Here is a 25732-nt window from a genome sequence, read left to right as displayed (position 1 = left end):
AAGTGTGGTATTTATTATTGCATTGCTGAGTTATTTTTAGCATCATTTATCTTTTAGGTTTCTAAGACACAGAGCCATCAACTACCCAAAGAAAGACCACATGGCCCTTCTTGTGGCCTTATGTGTTACTAGGTTTTTATTAGCAAATAGATTAAAAATTAAAAAATGATTACTAAGGACTCATTAGGCACTTCTAGGGTTGCCCAAAAATATTCACAGAAAGTTACCACATGCAATAATGAAGTGTTAAAGGTACAACAGAGGATTAGAATCCAAACTTTATGGGAGCACATTAGAATAGTTTCAAGTCTGTGAAGTGTCCTGTGAGTCTCTGCACTAGTTAATACTTCTTGGAAGAACTTCCCAGAAGATAACAAGATTATTGAAGGAAAAGACTCCCAATTTTTTTTTCAAGCAAGTGTCCTGACAAGGATAAAGGCTGTGGTGTGAAGAGATATGGTAAAATAAGGCTGAAAACAGGAAGAGAGAAGTGTATTCCCAAGGAATCCATCATTACTCCCTGGTCGTGGCTTGTCTAGGCAAGGAGAACTGTCAGCACTAAGGCCAAGGCAGTAGGCAATGAATTTACCTTGGCTCAGACTATCCCAAAATGAGATCTAATGGCAGAAAAACAGATCAGAGGTAATTACAGAAGAGTCAAAAAAAAAAATGAAAGCTGTGGTTTAAATAAAGGCAAGAAATAGTCATGCCCTACTTATGGAGCTGTAGCTTAAGCCAGTCACCATTTTCAAACCTTATTTTCAAATGCTCCAATGGGATAGTAAAACCATAGGCTAGCGAAGGACACAGAGTATTAAGTACTAGCCACGTGTATCAGAGTAGTGTGTAGTAACTTGTAAAACAAATACTTATCATTAACACTAGAATTTTAGTGGGGGATAGAAAAGGCCTGAGTGTTAAGGTGGAGAACTAGATAAGTTTAGCCAGTAACTGTTTAGTTTAGTTTGTTAGTTAGAAATGACACTCTAGACCAGCGTGACAGCTGTGGCAAAGGTAATTCTTGAATACTCGGAAGAAAAAGCCTGTGGTGGTGCCTGGTTTCAGTGATATTTCTTGCTCTGCTCTTTCCTCATTTTCCAGAAGAATCCCACAGGCTGAAAGGTTTACATTTACACCCTGTCCTGCTTCACATAAATGCACAACCTGCTCTTGCTGCCCTCCATCCTGGTCAGGGCTGTCGGGAGGCTATGACGGCCTCCTGGTCTCTCCGAGGCCACTGATGTTATTGTGCAGCCCTCTGCTGTGTTTTGTCTGCTTTCTTGTCGGAGCTCCTACTGCATGCAGGGGAGTCACTGTCACATTGTCACAGTGCTGCTCGTGCTGAATCGCTCTTCCACTATCTGGGACTTTGTTACATGGCTTAGCATGCTTCCCCACCACAACATTCCCAGTGATTTTCCAAGGAATAGGTGTTCACTGTCCCCCAGTGACAAATGATAAGATTTGAATATCTGAACTTCATACATAAGGAAATCTCTACTCTATGCGTTCACATGCTTTATCTCCCTGTAGAGGACTGGGGAGGTTGCATGACTGGGTCTTGGATTCTGTGTGTTCCTTGTCCAGGTCCAGTGACTCCCCATTTGGGACAGGATGATCTGCTCACCTACTACTGGTAGGGGGAAAATTTATGACATCACCTTAGTTTTGTCCTTTGGTTCTTTTCTTACTTATTGTTTTTGATTTATATGATGATCTCCATGTAGATTTTATACATAGGCATTTATAGTACCCCGTTTTTACACTGGTCCTATTTAATCGTCAGAGAGAAGCAGCCATATTTCCATCCAACAATTTCTCTTAATTGTTTGCAGCATCATTTGGCCTGGGGAGCCTGTGACCCTTTCTCTTGTTTCTCTTTTCCTCTTGCCTTTTTTTCTCTCCTTTTCCCCCTTCCTTCCTTCCTTCCTTCCTTCCTTCCTTCCTTCCTTCCTTCCTTCCTTCCTTCCTTCCTCCCTCCCTCCCTCCCTCCCTCCCTCCCTTCCTTCCTTCCTTCCTCTCCCTTTTCTTTCATAGTGTTTTATTTTGAAACAGGGTCTTCTTTTTTAGCCCAGACTGGTCTGAAGTTGCTGCGTAGCTGAGGATGACTGTGGAGCCCTGATATTCTTGCATTAGTGTCTCAAATTCTAAGATTAGAGTTATGCACCAGTATGCCTACATATATCTCTCTGTAGAAGAGCTGAAGTGTTTGTGTGTTCCCTCTTCTTTCATTTCTAGGAACACAGCATGATAACTCTTTTCCTTCTGCTCTGTTAGATACTCTAGGAACTGTGAAGCCTGCAGGAAACCCTGATCAGAAGTGGGTGATGGTCTCTGCGCTCACAAGTGACCTCCAACCAGGAGACATATTTCAGTGAGCTCATAAAAGTGTGTTCACTGCTGTTCTTGGGTGATCACTGCCTTTCCTTAACACTGGCAGCAAAAACAAAAAGGTCTAGAAACATTGCCCTTTATTGTGGCCAAGGACTCCTAACTGTGAACTATCTGGGTTGAGATATCAACTGCCCTACTGTCTCTTTATAAAAAATGTGTGGAGACTCAGTCCAAGAAAAAAGAAAATGACTGGCACACAGTTTCTCTGACTTTATCATTGAACAAGGAATGTGGCAAGAGGAAGCAGTTCAATTGATAGCACATTATACCATTGCACCACAAGATATGTAAGTGTGGCTGCAGAGTCAGGATGACTAGAATTAACTAATTCACTTTGATACAGTAATTAACAGTTTGGGGTATTTAATAAGACACAATAATTAGAATGTTATGTTATAGAGACAGCTGAGGCCTTGCACCTGTTTCTTTAGGAACCCCACCTTCTGGTTAACCGGGGAAAGATTAGCATGATAAAACTGCATGGAGGTGAACTGATTTGCTCATTCCAAACTAGAACACTGTGATGGAGTTACCTTACACTTTTGGAAAGTTTTCAGGATTCCGTTTTAGACAGTCCATCTAGAGTCTGAGTAATTCACTCTGAGGTATGTATCTTCATGTGTATGCAACTTTAAAACATGATTTCATAGAAAAATACTACCATCTTGCTTTAGAGAAACATGGTCCCATTTCTTCCTGTTTTCAGTATAATTCCTAGATTTCCATGTTCATCTAAGCATGAAGAACTATTGTTCACCAAACATTCACTTGCTTTGATGAGAAGAAATCAGTAGAACAGAACACATAAAATGTTTTCACATGAAATACTCATATAAAAACCACCAGTGAAGCTGTATGAATTGGACACCATTTGATCTGTACTATAATATGGACTGTAACTCTGGAGCTATAATAAATTATATTAGCTCAAATAATTGCAGGAGATATTTACCCAGTAGTTTTAAAAACATTTGCCTGATTAATTCTGAGAATAATAAATAGTTATCTGTGGTCATCAGGAAGCATATTTTTTTTTATATACTTGATTTTATCCACATCACTAGCAAAAAAAAGCTTGATGAGAATTCTCTGCTTTACATATGAAGTCATTTCTACTTAACAGTTCCCTCGCAGCCATAAAAGATTCAAGAGAAAAGAGAGAAAAAGGAAAAGGAGACCAGTTTATGGCCAAATCATATGGGACAAAGTTGTCCAAAATATTGTCACAGTTTTTGTTCTGACAACACGTTCCATTCTTGCATCTCGTCAGGCCTCCCTGACTCATTGACAGACTGTTATATTCAGAATAGCCGCTGCAAACTTTCAGCACTCAGAAATGCTCGGGAGACATATAAAAATGTCTTTATTTAGAATGGACCATATAATACCTGCCAAATTTGTAGGTTTGAAAACACTTTCAGTAAGAATTAAAAGGCCTTCTTCCTTGTTGAAATAGGACTATCAATAGTTGACTTGTCTGCTTGTGAGAAATAGTGGGTTCTTGTCTCTGATGTTGCAATTTAGTTTAAAATCACTTTGTGATGACAGGGTACATAAAGACGACAAAACACTAAAGATGACAGTCTAATTTTCAAAGATGACCGATCATCGATAAAAGATTAAATAACGTAAACATTTGAAATGCCAGATTATCAGGTGGTTGGCACACTTTCAGTATTTCAGATGCAGAGACGCTACTGAGGAGACAGAATGATACATCTGTCATCCTTATTTTATACTATGCAAAAACCTATCCTTCCCCAAGAAAATAAATGAATGGTAATTGCTTTTCACTTATAAGTTATGTATTTTTCTCCATCTTAGTTCAATATGTTAAATGGTACCAAATGACAGATACAAATGTTCGTAATCAGTTTTTACAAAGCAGAATGTCTAGTTTGGGAAATTTCTTCTCAACCATAGCTAACCCTTAAGTTTTAAAAGCAGTTTTTATATACATACAAGAATGATTAGACATGCTGGGCCTATGAAGCTCCAAATGAAGTTGTTTTCAGTGCTCAGCCAACATCTGAAAAGTGAGAGATAAAATCAGTAAATACATTGCCTAGACTATAGCAAAACAACGTTCTCAAATATATGCAGAGTATCCAGTGGTGTCCTTCAAATGCTCACAAAGTCCGTTTTACTTACACTTTGGTGGTACCATAATACTTATATCCTAAGGATGCTGAGAATCCAACAACTACAGCTGGGCTGAGATAGCCAAAGATATAAAAGTTCTTGTGCAAAAACCCTTTGTTGTAGATGATTCCCACAACGATGAGATACAGGTGTATGCCTTCAATGCACATCCAGGCAAAGGCAGCTAAGAAGAAGTAGTGAAGCAGGCCAGCAGTAATAGAGCAGACCAACTACAATGCAAAAGAAAGAAGAAACGATAAGTAAAATTTTCTGTAGCATGAATCTTAACTGGTCTTATTAATAAAATCAAACCTGAGGCCAGTTATTGGGGTGAATGTTGGAAGATCAGAGAAGAAGAACAAGCCACAGCTACCTCACCTTGCCAGATCCTCAGCTGCCTAAAAGCTTAACCTGCCAAATGTTTCTAGTTTCTGGTCTTCATGCCTTATATATCTTTCTGCTTTCTGCCATCACTCCCTGGGAATAAAGGCTCACTTTCTGGGGTTAAAGGCATGAGTCACCATGCCTGGCTGTTTCCAATGTGGCCTTGAACTCCCAGAGATCCAGACAGATTTCTGCCTCTAGAATGCTAGGATTAAAGGCGTGTGCTGCCACTGCCTATCCTCTATGTTTAATATTGTGGCTGTTCTGTTCTGTGACCCCAGATAAGTTTATTAGGGTGCACAATATTTTGGGGAACACAATACCACCACAATTTTCTTTAAAATTATCATATCCCTCAAATTTCTTCATGAATGTCACTTTATATCATGGCTAATCACACTAAAATACTCATGTCTCAAAAGTTTTGTTTTTAAGATGTGCTACTTTGTAGTTGATTTAAAAGAACTACACTCCATCCACGGAAGTGTTAATGGACCCTGCGATAAAATTACACTATTGTCTAGTCCAGAGATTTGTCATTTTTATGCATTGATCTTCTAGCATAAATTGGGAACTCTTCAGACCTATACTATTTGTTTCTCAGTGGCTGTATGATGGTTTAAATTGACTACTGTCTGGACATAATTCTCCTTTCCATATTGATAAAGTCCAAAGAATATAAATTATTGTTAAACCATACAAAAGAAAGGGAGCATCTTGATTAAGCACAATACTTCAGATGTACAAATAGTACATTTTACCAGAATACCCATTGTAGAATTGCTTCTAGTTGTAAGATTACTACATACATTTGAAATATATTTTAGTTAAACATTTTTCACGAGTATTTACTTATTATTACTGGAATTAGATTTAAATTTACTTTTAAAAGAATGTGTGTGCTTGTGTATCTACTTATATGTCTGTGTACTATATGCAGGTGGTATCCTTGGAGGTCAGAAGAGAGTGTTAAATTCCTTGAGACTGGACTTAACAGATGGTTTGAGTCACCAGATGTTGGTATGGGGAAGTGAACTATGGTCTTTGGCAAGAGCAGCAAGGCCTTTTAAGCACTGAGCCATCTCTCTAGCCCCTGTAGTTAGGTTTATAAAAACTAATAGAAAAGGTAGCAAGCCATACCTTGATTAGTAATTTTAGAAAATAGTATTTTAGTAATTTAATTTAATTTAGTAATTACCAAAATTAATAGTATCTATTGCTGGAGAGACCATACAACATACATACTTATTCCCTTCTTAAAACAATATAGGCAGTGGAGAAATGGCTAGGTGGTTATGAACACTGGCTCTTGCAGAACACAAGGTATGGTTGCCAGCACCCATGATGGCATACAACCATCAGTAACTACAATTCTAAGGGATCCAATGGCCTTTTTTGAACTCCTTGGGCTCCAGGCATGCAAGTGGTACATATACATACATACAGGTAAAACACTTATACATATAAAATAAATAAACATAAAAAGTTAAAATAGTATCATTCAAGAATGAGGAGATTACATGTCAAAATATGTTGGAGACATTTGTATAAAGTTGGGAAACAGAAAGATTTCTAGAAGTTGAAATTTGGAAGCCACTTAGGAAATTGGTGTTGAGATAGAGCTTAAAAATGGGTAGATAAAATAGGGACGAGTAGACAAAAATACTCTATGTAATAGTTGTAGAGTGAAGATAAAGGAGAGGGGGGAAGAGGAAATACACACTGGAGGGCTGAGGGGTGCATACAATCCAGAGGTGTCATGAATCCTGCTGCACAGCATGGTAAAATTTGTGCAAGCTGATTACATGGATGTTCCATGGCACCTAAGTCAGAAGGAAAAGGTAATGACTAGTTACTAGCTTCAGTCCTGGGAAGATTTCCTGGAGGAACGGAAAGGCACAGGCACTTTCCTGGTCTGTGGTCCCAAGAATTCACTTCTAGAATCAGTGCATGGAAGGTGCTATTGTGTCAACTTCAGTGTTGCTCACACCCTAACCTAGGGCTGCTGTCAGCCATTGGGTTACAGACATCCCAGTTGCCTAGAGACCAAGGACGCATGCTGTGATCAGTAAAGGATTCCTCAAAGGACTCCATGGCAACCATGATGAACTGTCTTAGAAGTGCACTGTTCTTCCTTTTTCCCTTCACTTAGGGTCAGACCTTGTCTGCTCCCTCTTCCAGCCTGCAATCCTAATGTTTTCTCATGAACACAACCTTTAATAAATGTGTTATATGTCTAACCCCATTATAGGGCCTGCTTCTGTGCAAATACAGATTAATGAATTATGAAACTCTTTGGTGAGGCCCCAAGTCACTCCACCTGTTTTATGCTTACTCTCAATCCTAAAAGCAACTTCATTTCAATTTCTCTTTAGTCTTTGCTTAATGCCCATACAAAACCAGGTATTTCTTTAGTACAAAATTTTGGTTTTCCCAATAATTCACATAATGAAGGATTTTTTTTTGTCTAATGAATTTGACGAGTATGTCCTTTAGATATGTTAGCATTATAAAAACCTAGAAGAGATAACTTAATTATCTAGCATGTCTGACCCACTAAGACCTTTATTATAGTTCGTGTTTATGTGATTTGTTCGGTGAGAAAATACTATGGAAAATAAGAATTAAGCACAGTGGCCGGAGGGTTGCCTACCTTATTTGTATTGATGTTGATCCCAACAAGAAAAACAAGTTCAGCAAGAAAAAGGCTGCAACAGAGGTTCTTATGAATCGTGGTCCTGGTGCTTTGGATTTCACTGAAGAACCAGAAGGTGAAAATACATATGGCAAGGCAAACCAGTGAGATAATTATTCCAAGCTGAGTGATCCTTGTCAGGATATTATAATCTTTAATTCCCTAAGGGCAAATAATAACAGCATGTTAAGAGAAAGACTTAGTGACTTATCAAAGGGGCTACAATCCCTAATGAACTTCTCAGGGAAGCATTAATCAAAATGTTCATAAAATGTAAAAATAAAAATGTACATTTAGATGAGAAAAACTTGTACTTGGTGCCCAGAGAACTCTGATATAAATCATGTAGCAGGCTAACAGTACTATAATTAGTGATTTTTTTTCTCTAAGCATAGTATATATTAGTACATGCCTGAATAATGTTATCACCATCAGTTGCATGATGTTGGAAAGGTAATTCATCATTGTAATGGGAAAATGGTTAATTAAAGCAGATTTATCAGTGGTAAGTCCAAGGCTTATGTCTATGAGGTGATTCATCTAAAACACATTAAACAAAGGTAAAAGAGAAATGGGATATGTGGAAGACCAAAATAGTGTAGTTGAGACTGAAATGGAGATGAGTTGTTTATTTTTTACATAAAGAATAGAAGCTTTTCCCCCTTAATACACTGGAAAAAAATCACCATTATGATTGATACTACTTTAAACAATTGTATGCGATACTTAGTAAACTTCATGGATTGTAAGTACTAATGGAAGCAAATCAATGACAATGATGAAGAAACTTAGAATCAGCAACCTGATGAAGAATACAACACAGAGATACAGAGAAAGAAATTATATAATAATAATAATGCAGTCTAAGGAAATAATGAGAAAAATATGATTTACAAGGATGCTTATCTTACTTTTTTATGTTTGAAAATTTTTGTAGTTTTATGTTCTTAAAGATATAAGGGGTAAAAAGTGCTAAATTTTTATCAAGCATCAAAATGACCCCATTATAAAGGAAAAGGTCTCTAGATATCATGACACTAAAATGGGTGGATAGCTATTGAAACATCATGTAAATTCCAGGGACATGGAAAGATATTAGCTTTAACATGCAACCTAATAGATGTTATAGACTAGACAAGTCCTTGATAGGAAATAAACTAAAAATTATTATGCATATTTTAGAAGGGAAGAAAAGAAACAGACAAAACTAGACCAAAACAGATTTAAAGCCCAGGCTTTTCAATTACAGTAAGCATACAATTGGTCCCCAATAAAATATAAAAGTATCATTCTTTTGATGACACCAGGTAAGAAGAGAGAGAATGAGGACGATGAAGGATGGTGGGCAGCTTTGGGAACACAAAGTACAAACTTGGCTTACAATGGAGGTACTAGAAGACATCAAAATTGCAAAGTGTGTCAGGTGACTACAGCGGCATGAGGTGTGGGTGTCATTTGAGTACGTCCGTTCACAGCCCTCAGATGACCAGCTGCCGTTGTTCATGGCATCGGCTGAATAGTTCCAAAAGGCACAGCGTGTCCTGTACTTATCTGAGACCTGAAAAACAGACACTCCACTCATGAGACTAGACATCAGAACTGCTTTGGTTGTATTTAAAACATCACTGGTAGGATAGCATAATACTTAACATGTGAACACAGGACCAATGCTGACAAGTGACATCTGTTATTTTGTAGTGGATTTGAAATTTATATTGCAGCAATGCTACATTGTTTTTCAATTTTGTAGAGTTGTGATAATTTTTATTAAGTGAAATCATGTATATTTCAAATAGAAAGAGCATTACAGGTATTCATATCTGTCTTAATTCAGCAAATGCTTATTTTTTTAATGATTCATTTATTTTGCATTGTTCTTTTGCCTGTGTGTATGTCTGTGTAAGGGTGCCAGGTCCTCTGGAAGTTGAGTTACAGACACTTGTGAGCTGCCATGTGAGTTCTGGGAATTGAAGCTGAGTCCTTAGGGATAGCTGAGTCATCTCTCCAGCCCTCAAATGCTTATTTTTATCAAACAATTGTCAGTTATACGTTAAAAAGATAATGTTGACCAAAACAATGTGTTTACTGTTGATTTTACATTCTACTTGTAAATAAAAAATTATGAAGTGAGAAAAGCAAAGGAGAAAGAAGAAAATGGAATAGAAAGTAGTCAAAGACTTTTCCTAGGAGATGATGTCTTGTCATGCAGATACATCATTTTTTTGTGTGTGTGTGTGTGTATGAGAGAGAGAGAGAGAGAGAGAGAGAGAGAGAGAGAGAGAGAGAGAGAGAGAGAGAATGCCTCAGTACCCACCTTCTGTCATGTGCATGTGGTTCTGAAGGATTAATTCAGGTTGTCAGGCTTTGCTCACTGAACCATTTCACAAGCTCTTAAATACATCTTTAAAGATATGGGCTTGGAAATTGCCAAAATTAATAATATACTTAAAGTAAAACTAGGAGATAGCTTAATTTTAGGACATTAAACATATGACTAATTGGCATTGACAAGAAGCTTTGGGAAGAACTAGAAATGCAAAATATTTTATAGAAAAACTAATGAGTATTGGTGTTGGAGTTCATTGGCAGAGGGCAAACACAGAACAGAAGGACTTGGGTTCTAATCCTATCACTGAAAACGAAGGATCAAAACTATATTACCTTTTTTTGTTTGATTTCCAATATACTTTCTCTCTAAAATTTACATATAATTTAAGTAATGCCACCCAAACATATTCCAGTTCACTGAATACATAACAATTGTAACTATCGTTAGACAACTTACCTTTACATGACTTAGTGTAAATGTAATTTTTTCAAGTTCATACAGTGTGGGTGGATTTGAGCTAATTGAGGCAGAAATCACTGAAGAAACGACTTTTTCCTTTTCTTCAGGATTATCATTATTCTGAGGGTCCAGTAAGAAGTCATCAGATGGGGAAAGCAAGGGGCCGATGCTCTTATAGCACAAGAATGCAATGGCAACGCTGCCTGTCAATCACAGAAATGTAGTCAGCGGACACATAAACTGAAAGAGTATTGAAGTTCTTAAGCACACAAACTGAGCGGACAAAAGTTAGACTCCACAGAAACCATGAAAACTCGATTGGAACATGAAGTACACTATCTCATGTGCATCATCATATTACATTCGTGTCTTACATTCTTTTCCTCTGTGAACTATTTTGGCATCACCTTTTCACAAACTTTGGTATTCCTGTATAAACTGAGAGCCTGATCCTGACAGAGAACCAGATTTTGAGATATATTCACCCCTAAAGAAGTGAGCTTTAATTCATGTGCAGATGAATTGGACTACAGAGGACTGAGAACTGATTAAGCTGTGACATGCCACTGAGGTCAGCCTTGTAATTACTGTACTGCTCCCTCCTAATCCTGAAAACATTCAGTTCTGTGGAGTCAGAGGATCCCTGTTTTACCTTAGTCCTGTTGACGTGTAGTATCAGAATACAACCCATTGCTGCAGAATCACAAATACATATATTGATATTATATTCAGAAAGTACTGTGGTAACAAAACTGGGCTCCTCCAAACCACGCTGAAAAGTCACATTCCTTCCATATAATCATGTGAGTTAGAACTTCCAAATTACATTCTTGTTCATTTTAATTGATACAATGCCTTATCTAACCTAGATACATCACATGATCTTTCATTGACCTACTAGCTAGCTTGAAAGACATCTACCCATAAAACATATAGATATTAATTTATGTGGTGATTAAACTTGCTGGTCAACACCTGTGGAAGAGGGAACCTCAACTGAAGAACTGCTTCAATTAGACTGACCCATGACCCTGTCTCTGAGGAATTGTCTTGAATGCTAATTAATGCAGATGGGCCAAGCCATGGTGGCCAGTGCTGTCACTGGTAAGGTATGTCTGGGCTGTGTGAGGAAGGCAGGCTGAGGAGCAGCCAATAGTTCCTCCACAGTTTCTGTTTAGTTCCAGCCACCAGGTTCTCCCTTGGCTTCTCTTCATGGTGGACTGTGACCTGGAAGTCAAAAAAACTCTTTCCTTGCCCCAGTTTCTTTTGGCCAGTGTTACAGAACTATAACTAGAACAGTCTGATGTATTTGGGCTAGTGATATCAAGACTCTTAGAAATGACCATGATGCTAATGTTTTCTGTGGATTGGTCAGAGCTTGGAGGAAGAACTGTAACTACAGGAAGCATCAAGTCCACTTAGAGGGATGGTTACTTCTTAGGAGTCATAGTAAGAAGTGGTCCCAATTCAAATGAAAAGTTGGTTTAAAAAAGTATCTTTAAATTATTTTATCAATTACTGATATCTAAAATGATACTTTTTAAGTATCAAATTGTGATTTTGGATAAGGGGTGTCATAGAAATCCCTCAAATCCCCATAGTATTTCCTTAGTGGACATTCTTTCAGAATTTTTCCCTTTCCAGTTCTGATGATTCCTTGCTAACTTTATGAATAATTGACCTTTGAGCTTCCTTACAAGATGTTGGTTTGAGTGTGAACTGTTCCCTAATCAGTTGTGTTTTGAATGCTTGGTCTCTAGCTGGTAGGGATATCTTGAAGGCTAGAGAGCTTTTAGTAGATACTGTCTGCCTTGGAAGAGGGAGCTCACTAGGCCTGAAAGGTTGCTCTTACTTCCATTTCCATCATGCCTTCTCTACTTCTTGGTCTTTGGGATTATGAAATTTTCCATCCCTCCACTTCCCTCTGCCATGTACTCCTCCATGCCTTCCCCACCATGGTGGACAGACTTAGCATGGACCCTCCCAAATTGTGAGCCAAATAAATCTTTCCTCTTCGAAGTTTCCCTACCAGATAGTCTGTAACTAACACAAAAAGTCTGTACTTTCTACTAAATAATAAGGCTCTCACCAACAAAAGAAATTGCAAATGTAGACTATTTGAGAAGAGTACATCATTTCATACTGAATTCCATCGGCTTTTTTTTTTTTTTTTTTGCTTGTGATGTTTATGCTTTTTTCTGTCCTGTACTTTCTATATTCTGTTAGCATTAGCATATCTTTTTTTTCTAAGAATAAAAATCACCCTTTCATTCAATGTCTAGAACAAATGTTTATTTATTTAGTGCAAATGACTGTGTTAAAGTTCTGGAGACATTTAGTAGCTATTTTCCCTTAGATTCATTTGTTTTGTTTCTTTCTTTGTTTACTGTTGGAATGCTACCAGTCAATTCTTCCCCAGCAATGCAATAGTGCTTTGCAACCTAGACTGCTGGAAAACCATCAGGGCGAAAAAGTTAAGAATTCCCTTTAAAATTCAAGAGTAAATTTTTCAAGAGTAACTTCTTAGAGACTATTGTTCCCAAAAGTGTCATGCTCTTTTTTTTTTTTTTGAGTATGCTAAATGATCTTCTCAGCAGGACATTCTTCAGTGGTCTGTTTGGGCATCTGATTATTGTCCCAATTTCACAAATACTTAAAAGAAAATATGTAGAATTCCTTAGCAGAAGTCTGTTATGTTTTTATTGTAAAGCCACGGTTCAGATCACTGCATTTTGTTTTGTCACCCCACCCCATCACACTTCTAAATTCAGCTCACAAAATAATATCAAACCCATCTGTACCTCTTGATCCCTCTGCATTCCTATCAATGGCACCGTGTGTCTTTTCTAATGAAGTTTACAAGAAAAATCTCATGCAGACATTGTTGGAAGGCGAGATAAGTTTGCACATTTGCCCTTTCCTTTAAGATTCAACCTTGAGGAAAAGACATTTTTTTCATTCTGCCTTATTGAGATGTGGTATTATCATCTCTTTCAACTGTCCATTTATGTGTGCCATCATTAAGCATAACAAAGCTACCATACAATCAGTCAGCATGGCTCTGAGATTTTAATTCTGTGACAATTTCAACATTTGTCACCATAATAGGTATTTTCAATGTGCTTTCCACAACTTCTAAACACTATTCAAATTGTCTTTGAATTTCAACTGTTTACCAGGTTCTGTGAATATGTTCATAAATATTATATGTATGCTTCATTGATTGCAGTATGGCTTAGTAGCATATGAACTAAGGGTTCAGTGGTAATACATCTTGGTTATTTGTTTTGTAACCATATGTTTCTCACTTTGATCAGAAAATAAATAATGGTGAGGACAAAGAATAGAGAAAAAAAAACTTCCTAAGCAATGGAAAACAAAATGAAATGAAGCAAAACTGACAAGATATCAGGAGGTTAGTTTGTAAGATGGTCATGAAAAAGAAATTCTAACTGCGTATAAAGCAGTTTCTAGGTGTATTTACTGTACTTTTCATCTACATTTATGGTTATCCACATACTCTTTGAAAAAAGGTTCCAATTCATGTTCACCCTCAATACTATGCTTTTACCTATCAGCGAACAATGACAGCAGGAGTTATGCTACAGTAGGGAGAATTTTCTGTGCACATTACTCCAAGAGGAGATAAATATAAATTAAAACAGTAACTACCTGCTTGGCTCCAGTTAGGTGACAAGGAAAAGCTTGTTGAATTGATTTCTTTATTAACTTCTTCCTTTCTAGGATTGCTCTAAACTATTTGCTGATAAACATGAAGACAAATCCATTAACTTTGCACCTTAGTTCCATTATCTACCAAATGAGATTGTTAAATTAGATAACCACTAAACTGCTTGCTACTAGAATTCTGTCTTAATTTTTTTTAAAGTTTTATTTGACTTAGAGTTTACTATACAAAAGCCAAAGGATGACGAATCCAAAGGAAAGTTGAAGTCTGTGCAATAACTGAGCACTTTAAAAAGCATATCCTTTCATGTAACCACAAATTTGTTTTCATGATGGAGAATCAAGATACTATTGGTTAAAATTTTTCTCAGATAGTCTTGCCAAAATGAATCTCAAATATAAACATGGATATTCTGTATGTGAACTTAAAGTATTTCCATAGGAAATTATATGTATATCTATGACATAGCCAAGTGCATATTAATATTTATTAGAAATACATGAATATGCATAAGATGCTAAAGTCCTACCAGTTGAGTCATATGAAGTTTTTCTCTTTGGGAATATCTTTACATAGCCTCTGTCCACATTCATATGGGGATGAGCATACTTCACATGATTTGAATCAAAAACAAAAACCTTGAGAGCTGAAATAAGATAGTGGGAATAAGAAATATTCTAAAATTAGTTTAACCAATGTAATTTTTAAGTTTAGAGACAATTGAAACAAATACCATTTCATTTAGGCTTTTGGCAGTACAGTGCAAAGCCAAAAAGCTGAGAACACCAGGGAATTTTGTTTTCTTTTTCTTTTCACTCACCATTGCATTCATGGTTTTATCTTTACTGAGTTGAAATAAAAACTAAAATCTCTACACATGCAAAAGCATCCATGCACTATTACTAAAGCAGTAAGGACTACAGTGTCTTATAAGTCTGTCTAACATACAGCCTATAGGCTACATTCACCCAAGAAAGCTATGAATATGGCATCACATGAAATACTAAATTTAGTTAAAACCTTATGATTCTTTGAGACTGTTTCTCTAACTCAATTGCTTGTTTCTCAAGTGTGAACTTTGTAGATGACAATGTCCTGCCTCAATGTCAAAATGTTGGATGTGCCTGTTAGACTATCTGTAATGCAAATATAACTTACTATCTAAAGATTGAGAGAATTAAAATTTTAAGTAATAATTCCCTTTTGGGGTACATTAGCATTTCTTTTATGCAGAGACATAGAAATATAGTGTGCCTACATTTCAATCTCATCATTTTCACTCTTAATTTGGGTAACTGGTGAATATCAATGAGACAATCATTCTGTCACTATACTACCGCATGGCAGGATATTAGTCAGAGATGCAATATAAACACATATAATGATTACTTAATTAAACATACTTAGTTTCTTCAGGACAATTTTATATCCATCCTCAACTTTATCTATAATTTTGTTTTTTGTTTTTCCCAGGAAACTGCATGAAGCAGGAAACCGTACCTCATTATTGTAATGGCCTCATGTTACCACAAGGCTAAGCATTCCTAAAGAGAAATTTAAATATATCTATAATTTCTGATGTAAATATTATAGGTTAAATTCAGGAGACCACTGAGTGTATAAGATAAGGTAGTGATGTCTTCTGCAAACTTTTATGCTACACAGTTTATAAATAGAAAAAAAGAAGGCAATATAAGATAGGAGGAACATCTATATAGTCAATCTTTCTACTAGCATGCTTCTTCATTCATATTGCTCTGGTAATATGAACCAACATTCATTTCTGCATTGACAAAACTATGTATAATTTAGTATTATACATAGTTTATAATACTAATATTATAGTAATTGTTAATTACTATATTAATTACATAGTAATATTTCAAGAACCACATCTTACTGTCTTACTTGGTAAACGCTGTTGCTTTGAAGCAAACCATTTACCTTCACACCTTACCCACATCAGTAGAATTCGTATCAAACTGAGTAGTCTTTTGGAAGTTCTGAGATATTCTTAAGGTGATATGCTCAACAGTGTGCATCAGTTTTGTGAGATGAAGTCGTCTATGATTTGTAGGTAATTGGTCCCAAATTTTAAGTGTATTCTTTTGAACAAAATTATTGATGGTTTTTACAAATTCCTATTTAAGGAAAAACATGTTTTTAAAAATACTGTTATATCACACTGAACAGAAATATAGGAAACAATTTAAAGATCAACTACACTATGGATTAAATATCAACATACTTACAGTAAGGGTTGAATTGAAACGGTCATCCTTGGATGAAGTGGTGCTGTTCACATAGTCAGGTAGTGGGGATAATTTAGCAAGTACCTCTATGTATGTGACTATATCTATTGGTGAGAGATCGCCCTCAGAATTTCTGTAAATTTCTTGTAGTAAAGCCATCTTCTCCTTTATGGGTTCAATCTGAGAAAAAAAATGAGTTCAGAAAAAGAGAATCAGATTTCTATTGGAGGATTTTAAGAAGAAGATTTATGGGGTGGGGAATATGGTTTATTGAGAAAAACACTTGGCATGTAAGTTTGAGGACCAACCTTCAGATATACAGACTCTTTGTAAATATATTGTGTATGGCAGCCCGCCTGTAATCAATGCTTTGGAAGTGGAGACAGAGGATCCCTGGGTCAAGCCTGTGAGCTCTGGGAGAGAGGGAGGGGGAGGGGAGGGGGAGGGAGGAGAGAAAGGGGAGGGGAGGGGAGGGGGAAGGGGAGGGAGAGCGGAAGCGGGAGTGGGAGCAGGAGCAGTAGTGATCCTATCTCAATAACTAAGGTGAAAAGTGATTGGGGAGGTCATCCAACATCAGCTTCTGGCCATCACCTGCACATGGCAGCCATATATATAAACACATGTACATTTATGTCCACCAGACACAAGTCCACTTGCAATAAAATGCAGAATAAGACATATTTCAAATTTGCCCAGAGGTTGATTTTCTTGTGTTATTTGGATAATAAATTATCAGATTAGCCTGAAATCATTACAAGTAGCAATGAAAACAGAATTTATTTAGAAAGGATTCACAAGCAACTGGGAATGCTTTAGTATACTTCAGAAACACAGAGAACATGTTTGAATGAATAAATAAATAAAAAAAAACTTCCTTTTCTCCAGTATAGAATTATATACTAGCCAGTGAGGCTATCTCAATATTTAAATTCATTAGTTTGTATAAATTTTGATATCATAAGTCAGAAATTTTGACTCAATAACCTGAAACAGATTGTTTTTCAGCAAAGCATTTCTCATATGTGATGAAATGGAAAAATGCCTTGGCTGAAAGTTCACTCCTCGTAGTTTGATTCACCCATTCAATCACATAACAATTTTATGAATGTCCTACTTTATTTGCTCTTTGAAGTGTTCACTTTGAAGTACAAAATCTAGTTGCATTTAACTACGTCTCCTTAGAATGTGGGACTGGGTTTGAGCCAATGTGTGTTTTTACCATTTTACTCAATAACTTCCTTTCATGTTGAAAATAATTTTCCAATACACCAAATAATGAAAAATAACACAAATTAAACAGGATAAAGTCTTGCACAATGCTCTGGAAAGTTTCAAATTAGTCCTATATGCAATGTAAATAATACTTACATGGCTGTATGCAAAGAGTTTCACTTCTACATGAGGTTCAGCTGCTAATGTTTTCCAATAGAACCTTGGTAGCACTTCTGAGATCAAAATGTCAAAATAAAATATACGTTAACCTAGAGTGTCTACTTACTCTTTTTAAGGTTTTGTTAACATTTGCAGCAATGCAGGCAGGCTCCAAGTGGCAATTTGAACTCACGCTTTCTGTAGAAAAAGAAAACATTCCATAGTGAGTCTACAAACCATTTTTTTTCTAAGTTGATGGTGTTGACTTGAATAATTTTGTGTGCTTAAACATTAAAGTGCATTCTTTAACATTTGAGATTCCATTTTAGTTCCAGAATATATAATGTATGACAGAAAATGGAAGAAAGTAGTTCAAGGGAGAGGGAATGAATGTGAACTACATTAAACACGCTGCTTCCATTTCCTACTAAGTGAAACAATACACCTTTCTTAATTTATTTTGTCAATCTTAGTGAATCCTGGCACAGATCTTAGAAATGTAGCTCTTTGATACTTCACAAATGTGTGGTAAATATTTTATATAGTTTAAGGTTGAAGGCGATAAATCACCTTGGCAGGAAGAGCCATCGTTAGGCGTGAACTGCGACTTCCCGGTGGAGGTCTGGTAACCTTCCCTGCAGAAGCAGTTAAATCCTCCGTTCACATTTTCACATACAGCATGATCACCGCAGACAGCCGACTCACTGCACTCATCTATATCTGCAAATTTTTCAAAAAGTAATTTCTTAAATTACTGTTCTTTTACTTTCTTGTTTCCTGATAACAATATTACATATGGTTAGTGATTTCATATCAACTGATGCAAGAAAGCAGGGGAAATCCCATCATTTGGGAAAAGAGAGAACAAACTCAGATGCATGTATTTCTTAACTCTAATTTGGCCAATCCATTTTGACAGAGTATTGAAAATGTTATTCATGGGCCACACTCTCAAATTGTTTTCTGAGTAGCATGATTCATCAACAAAGTCAGTAAATCTATTCCCATCATCTAAGATGTAACAGTTAGTCCTAATTTAATAAAGACTCATTTTTCAAAGTGCACTTAAAATTATTTGCCTGCTAGTCTTAGGCTAAACTGATGATAACTCAGTTTAAAGCAATCTGGAGGATAAAGATGGACTCACTTTCTCTTTAAAGCCTCATTTCTGCATGTGACTTAACTGAAAACTAAGGTCCAGCACATTATGTTACTCAACTCTCTTAAGATTTATCACGATTGATTACTTTTGTTCATATTACATTTGGACCATGATTCTAATATGCAATCATCATAGTTGAGTATGGATGAAAAAATAAATTGCACAGAATTAAGTCTGAGGTTCTCAGTAGCTATATATTGACACTGTAATAAAGGTGCTGGGTTTTTAGGTTCACATCATTTATATTCTTAATTTAAAATTTTACACACTGCAGTGAAATGTGCCTTAAAGTTATAAATACAATTTAAATATGCTGCCAGGTTGGGGAATGATTCCAAGGAACTGAATAGTCCAGATCATTACCTTAAACTAATGCAAAGATTTTTTTGTGTGTGTGCTGAGCCCAGTTCTGGCATCTTAGAAACACTTTCTATTAGATTAATGAATGAACCTGCAATTTTAATTTACAATTTGATTATTAAAATAACAAGATGGCATGTTACCATTTACCATTATAAAAAGGAAGGGAGCTATTAAAGTCTAATTTAAAATGTCATCAGGCTGTTGTCTTAAATTCAGCTGTTTCCAGTTTTTCATTTAAAAATGCAGTGAATGCACAGGAAAACATGTGACTCAAGCCACAGAAAAGAAAGTCAGCACAGAGCCCTTTGTCAGGTTCCTAATGAACTTTACATTAGCTAGAAAGGTGATGATACTAGATTATAAAGGACATTGTCAGAGTGAAAGGCTAGAAACCCCTGTGCTGATGAGCTCTACCTACCTATGATGTGTATTACCTAGAAAGCTGGGTATACAGTCTATAAAGGAGCACCCTTCTTGCTTATTTTAATTTGTATATATGTTCAAAAACTATCATCCAACCCAATGAACGCTTACTAACTAAAACAGGAAAAGCTATAGGATGTTGACTCTTGTATGGAAGAACCATCCACCCACCCTTTCTAAGCTGAGTAGAAAGTGGAAAGAATGAGGCCTGGGTGCAGGCAAAGTCAATAAAGTGCAGAATGTGGGGTACAAGCCCAAGAGCCTTTCACTCTTGTGTTGACACAGGGTTCTTGCTCACAGTGCTGGTCGGGAGCTCACTATGCAGCCCTTGAATTCATGGCACTCTGACAGTCTTCTAAGTCCAGTGATTGCTGCCTGCCAGTCACCAAAGAGCCCTCCTCTCCCAGGGCTGTTTTAGAAACACAGGTTGCACTCCAATGGGAAAACAGCCCAAAGAAGACTGTGTGCAGACCCATTAAGTATCACAAATGGAATTACGTAGACAAGTTGCTAAGCAGTCTTATTAATAAAAACAAACAAACAAACAAACCACAGAGCCAGAAATTGGGGCTAAACCTGAGAGATCAGAGACATAGGACAAGCCACAAGCCAACCTCATCTCACCAATCCTTTGCTTCCAAAGAGACCTACTTCCTGTATACCCACACATATTTTTCTTTCAGTTCTGCTAACTCATTTCTTCTCCACTCAGGTACATCACTTCCTCTTCCAGTCCAGGTCTGTCACTTCCTGTCTGTCTGTGCAGACCTCCAGACCTTTATGGTTAGTGCTGGGATTTAAGACATGTGCCACCATGCCTAGCTCTGTTCCCAGTGTGGCCTTAAACTCACAGAGATCCAGACAGATCCCTGCCTCCTGAGTGATAGGATTAAAGGCATGTGCTACCATTGCCTGACTTCTATGTTTAATATAATATGGCTTTTTTCCTATGATCCTCAGATAAATTTTATTGGGGGACACAGATAAAATATCACCAAAGAATTATTTCATGGGTGGGGCAGTTAAGACATTCTTTGTATATCCCTATTTTGTCATGTCAGAGGCTTGTATGAATTGATTTCTTAAATGTGTAACATTATCATGAATTCTATGTAACACCATATGAGCAATATTTTAAAAAATTCCTCTGTAAAAACCACTTTCTCTATAGTCTGCACAATGGGTTTAAACACACTTGGTGATTATACCTTACTATTACATTTTTCCCCCGTGTCTCTTCTATGTTGGTTTGGTTCTACGTTGGTTTGGGTTTCTCTCTTTTAAAAAAAAAATCCATTCTTTGGATATACATTTATATTCTATACCTTGATCATGTCCACTCCACTCCACTTCTCACTGAGACTCTCCTCTGTCACATTTCTCTCCCAACTCTGTCTTCTCTCCTCTCTTTCTCCCTCTCCTTTTCCTGCTTCTTTTTACATGTTTTATCCCACTGAATCCAATTAGTGCTGCTATATCTGTATGGGTGTGGGCCATCCACTGGCCTTGAGGAAGCTACCTGGGGCCAAACTCCTAAAGAAAAGTTACTCTTCCTCATCCAGTAACCACGAACTACCAATATCTCCTCAGACAGGGGCCAAGTCTCTGGAGGCCCTCCCCAATTCATGGTGGAATTTTAAACTGGTTTAATCTTGCAGGGATCTTATGAAGGTCACCACAGCTGCTGTGAGTTGGTGTGGGCAATAGCTGTATCATGTCCCGAGGGCAGCATTTCACAGTGCTACAGTTCATCCTTTGATGCTTTCATGCATGCCCAGCATACCCTGATCACTCATCCTCTCATCTCCGGATTCCACTATGTAATCTCTTCCCCCAAACAAGTCTTTTTTTTCTTGATTTTGTTTTGTGACTTTGGCTTGTTTAACCTTGGGAATGTAGTTCATTGATACTTCACAAATGTGTAGTAAGTATTTTCATATAGTTTAATATTGATATATATATATATATATATATATATATATATATATATATATATATCACCTTGGCAATTAAAGCCATCATTAGGCATGAACTGCATCTTTCCTGTGGAGGTCTGGTAATCTTCCCCACAGAAGGAGTTAAATCGTTCCTTCACATTTTCCCATAAAGGGTGATTATCACAGATAGAAAACTCACTTGCACTCATCTATATCTGCAAATATTTCAAAAAGTATCTTCTTAAATTAATGTTCTTTTACTTGCTTCCAGATAACATTATTATATATGGTTAGTGATTTCATATGAAGTGATACAAGAAAGAAGAATGTTGTTGTTGGATTTTTTTCTCTTTTGGGGGGCCCACTACCACCCAACTCCCAAATTAATCACACACAGAGGCTTATTCTTAATTATGAATGCCTAGCTTTAGCTTGACATATTTCTTGCCAGCTTTCCTAACTTAAATTATCCAGGCTACCTTTTACCTCTAGGCTTCTCCAGTTCTCTGACTTCTGTAACTCTTACTCTTACTCCACGACTTGCCGTGTAGCTGAGTGGCTGGCTCTTGGCAGCTTCCTCCTTCTCTGGCTACTTCTAGATCCCCCCTTTCCCAGATTTCTCCTTTTATATATTCTATCTGCCTGCTGGCCCCACCTCTCCTTTCTCCTGCCTTGCCATTGGCCATTTAGTTCTTTATTAGACCATCATGTATTTTAGATAGACAAAATAACACAGCTTCACAGAGTTAAACAATTGCAACATAAACAAAAGTAACACACCTTAAAATAATATTTCTCAACAGAAGAGAGCTATCCCTTGGAGCTCACTGAGAAGCAACTCCCCAGTCACTACACCCATGAGTACAATGACTCCCCTTCCCTCAATAGCCTTCAGAAGCAGTAGCTTCCTGAGGAGGGGCTGGAGCCCACGAGCATTCCCTCTGTTCATAGCTGAATGTTGATGAGTCTGGTCTTATGCAGCCTCTAAGCAGGAAACCAAGCTTATCTGAGTTCATGAGTGTCATGGCCACTAGGGTCCTTGCTCTACTTGATGGCTTCCTACTGCTGTTCCCTCAGATGGTGGCCATCCCATCATCATGGACCAAATAAGGCATTTCAGCTTCTGAATTTATTCAATGGCAATGTGATGATCTAATAATGGTAAGAATGGTGGTAGTGTTTTGGGATGCTAGTGTTCAAGATTAAGCTCAAACAAAGTTTTTATATTTAACATCTACTTTTTTTTATAAATAATGTCAATTATCCTAATTGCTAATGCTTCTTAAACTTTAGTCTGATCTTTACATTCACTTCTATGTCATGTAGAGAGGACATTAGCTAGTAGCAGACATTCTGTTCCTATGGCTCTTACAATCACACACAAATGGTTGCACACACACATAATGTGTAACATACATATAAACGCAATCATATATATACAATTTTCACTAAGAATGAGGAGGCCATGAATTTTAGTGGGAGTCAGGGTGGTGATGCAAGAAGACTTGGGATGGGACTGAGGGAGAAGTGTATTTTCCTGAATTTGATATTGTTGCTCTGGGCTTTCCTGGTAGAAGTGCTCGAGTTTAACCCAGTAATGGTAGGTGATAGTCCAAATGGATTGTCTGAGCATTCAGAAGTACTTCCTTTGTCTTTGGGACATCACTCTGTGTCCCTCTTTTACCTGATAGTTTTTATCTATTTATTGTAGCAAGGTCTATGCTAATGTTGCCTGCACTCTCTTATGAGGCCCAAATGTCTTAAACCTACTACATCTACACTGTTTCTGTTTTCCTACAGTTATACTCATGGGGATGGCTGGGTTTATATCCTAACCCGCTAACACTGTAGCTGTAATACAGTAGACAAATATACCCAGTGCAGAAGAGGTGTGTATCATAACACACGAGGGAGTGCATTGAAGTTAATGGTAGTGCCAAGGCTACAACTGATACCTGATCTTACAATTGGAAAATCAGAGTCAGTGATTGATTCTGTTCCTATCTTCAGTGCCCCTCATTGCAGGAGCCCTGAGAGTATGTATACTCAGGATGCAGAGGAATGTGTTGTTAGGTTGTCATGTATTGGTAATTATCAAAGTTGTCTAAGAGAAAACGAACACTGGCCTCCATCCTAAGGGAAACTAAATTGTAGCTATGTCTGGCTAACATTGACTGAGAAAGTTTAATAACTGGCCCAATTTCCCTGCTATTAACAGCTCTTGCCTTTGTACTAAAAATTCAATATTACCCTGAAAGAAGCACAACCTTCACAACCTCAAGTTATCCACTAATTTTAATTTAAAGGGCCATCTATGACTGGCAAACCCAGCAACATTTTTACTATAATCTTCTTTCCAAGTGTGATTATATGATGTTTTTGATCATATAGTATTTACAATAATTGTTAATAATGTAGTTTTCTAATGTTGTGTTATAGAATGTAGAAGGCAAATGTTTAATTATTGGGGATAATTAACAAAGGTAAGATTCAATTTTAGTATTGTTCAATTTCAAGAAAACAAAAACCACTACAGTTACATGGAAAATCCAAGATAAGTAGAACATGAAAATGTATATGTGGTAAGCACGGCCCCAAAGAGAGGGGTAAAGGGAGAAATGACGCTTTCTACTCTCCAGCCTTTCGCCACTTTGGCTTCTGGGTACTTAAGTTTTCCCATCTGTGAAATGCTGGCCTTCAAAGAGTTTTTTCAGGGTTGAGTAGCTGACATTCTGTTTTACTCTGACTCCAAGAGGAAAAAAGTAATGCATTGTACTCTAAACCTATACCTGCCTGAAAAAAAAAATACCTTACATGTGCAGAACTGCATTTAAGTGTGTACTAAAGTTAAAGAAGTTTTCTTCAATCATTTCTTCCTCTGAATAGGAAACTTCATTTTCTTTTTGTTGATGTTTAATGATGTTTCTATATATTGATGTTTAATGACCATAATCACTGCATACATCTCATTTAAGAATTAACTGAATTCCAGACCAGAAGCTCTACATTAAAAGGTGATAATAAGACTAAGAGGGAATAGATTTATGGTTCTGTATGAACTCCCTGAGGATTATCAGAGTGAACAATGAAAATTACTATAGAAGCAGAGAAAATGGAAGGGGCTGTGCAATAGCTCCTCAGAAAAGCATAATCCTTACGGACAACAAAATTGGTGAGAAATAACATTTTTCCAGCGAATGAGTTTTTCACTGAATAATCCATCATACGAAACAGGTAAAAAATAGGACTCAGGACTGGGGATTGGGTTTTGATACAGTTATTGTGTTTACAAGCCTCTTAAAAGAGCTACAAGGGAGTTAGCTAAGGCTTAGGGCTGTTCTGCAAAGTCTCAGTAGAAATGAAGATTGGAAGAAAGAGTTTTAAATTACAGTGATTACAATGATCACTCCTCTTTCAATGTTGACAATCATCCTTCTGTGAGTGAGTGAGTGTGTGTGTGTGTGTGTGTGTCTGTTTTCTCTGGTGTCTGTGAAGTAGAGCCTTCTTTGAATTGAAGAATATTTAAAATAAACCTGATCCAATGAGAAGATAGAGGTCTTCTGAAGACTGGAGGCTACAGAAAACTAGAACACAATTAAAGTTTACTTTAATTACAGTGTTACCTGTTAGGCCTCCCTCCCCACTCTACTCATGTTTACTGAGGTACATAATCAGTAATCAGCTCTTCACAATGAAACATGTTATGTGACATTCTAAGGAAATCAGCAACTGGAAAGTAGGCTTGAGAAATTCAGTCAGCATTTGAGAAGAATAACATTGTTTTATAGCCTTTGTACCTGGTAGGGCTTGATCTACCACATAGTAGAGCAGAGTAACAATGAAATGTTGCACCCCATTGAGTCTCAGGTGGAAACAATAGTTTCTGGGTATAAGACTGTGAGTGTACTTCTCTCTTTATCTGAAATGTGTCCATGTAGAAGAATCTTTCACTGTTCTTGGGCATAAGCTAATACTTTGCCCATCTATTTAATTATTCTATATAAATCAATTATGATGCAACTATATATATGTACTTAGAAAGCAGAAATATGTACATTGCTGTAACTACATAATAGAAATAAAGGCATCCATCTATTTATCTATCATCTCTCTATATCTATCTATCTATCTAT

At 36.9% G+C, this 25732-nt stretch overlaps 1 protein-coding gene across 1 annotated transcript in view; it reads right to left on the bottom strand.

Annotated features, from left to right (window-relative positions):
* Positions 1–25732, bottom strand: part of Adgrl4 (adhesion G protein-coupled receptor L4) — a 112454-nt gene that overhangs the window by 21405 nt on the left and 65317 nt on the right. The window contains exons 3-12 of the mRNA XM_006989487.4: positions 18285–18434; positions 17842–17912; positions 16344–16523; positions 16049–16232; positions 14621–14737; positions 10401–10606; positions 8997–9173; positions 7574–7777; positions 4546–4766; positions 4357–4423 (exon numbers count right to left, since the gene is read on the bottom strand). Of these exons, the coding sequence (XP_006989549.1) occupies positions 4357–4423; positions 4546–4766; positions 7574–7777; positions 8997–9173; positions 10401–10606; positions 14621–14737; positions 16049–16232; positions 16344–16523; positions 17842–17912; positions 18285–18434 (1577 nt within the window). The remainder of the gene's footprint in view (positions 1–4356; positions 4424–4545; positions 4767–7573; positions 7778–8996; positions 9174–10400; positions 10607–14620; positions 14738–16048; positions 16233–16343; positions 16524–17841; positions 17913–18284; positions 18435–25732) is intronic.

The sequence above is a fragment of the Peromyscus maniculatus genome, chromosome 6 (assembly GCF_049852395.1).
Source record: "Peromyscus maniculatus bairdii isolate BWxNUB_F1_BW_parent chromosome 6, HU_Pman_BW_mat_3.1, whole genome shotgun sequence".
Taxonomy (NCBI): Eukaryota; Metazoa; Chordata; class Mammalia; order Rodentia; family Cricetidae; genus Peromyscus; species Peromyscus maniculatus.
This window is presented reverse-complemented; position numbering and strand designations above follow the sequence as displayed.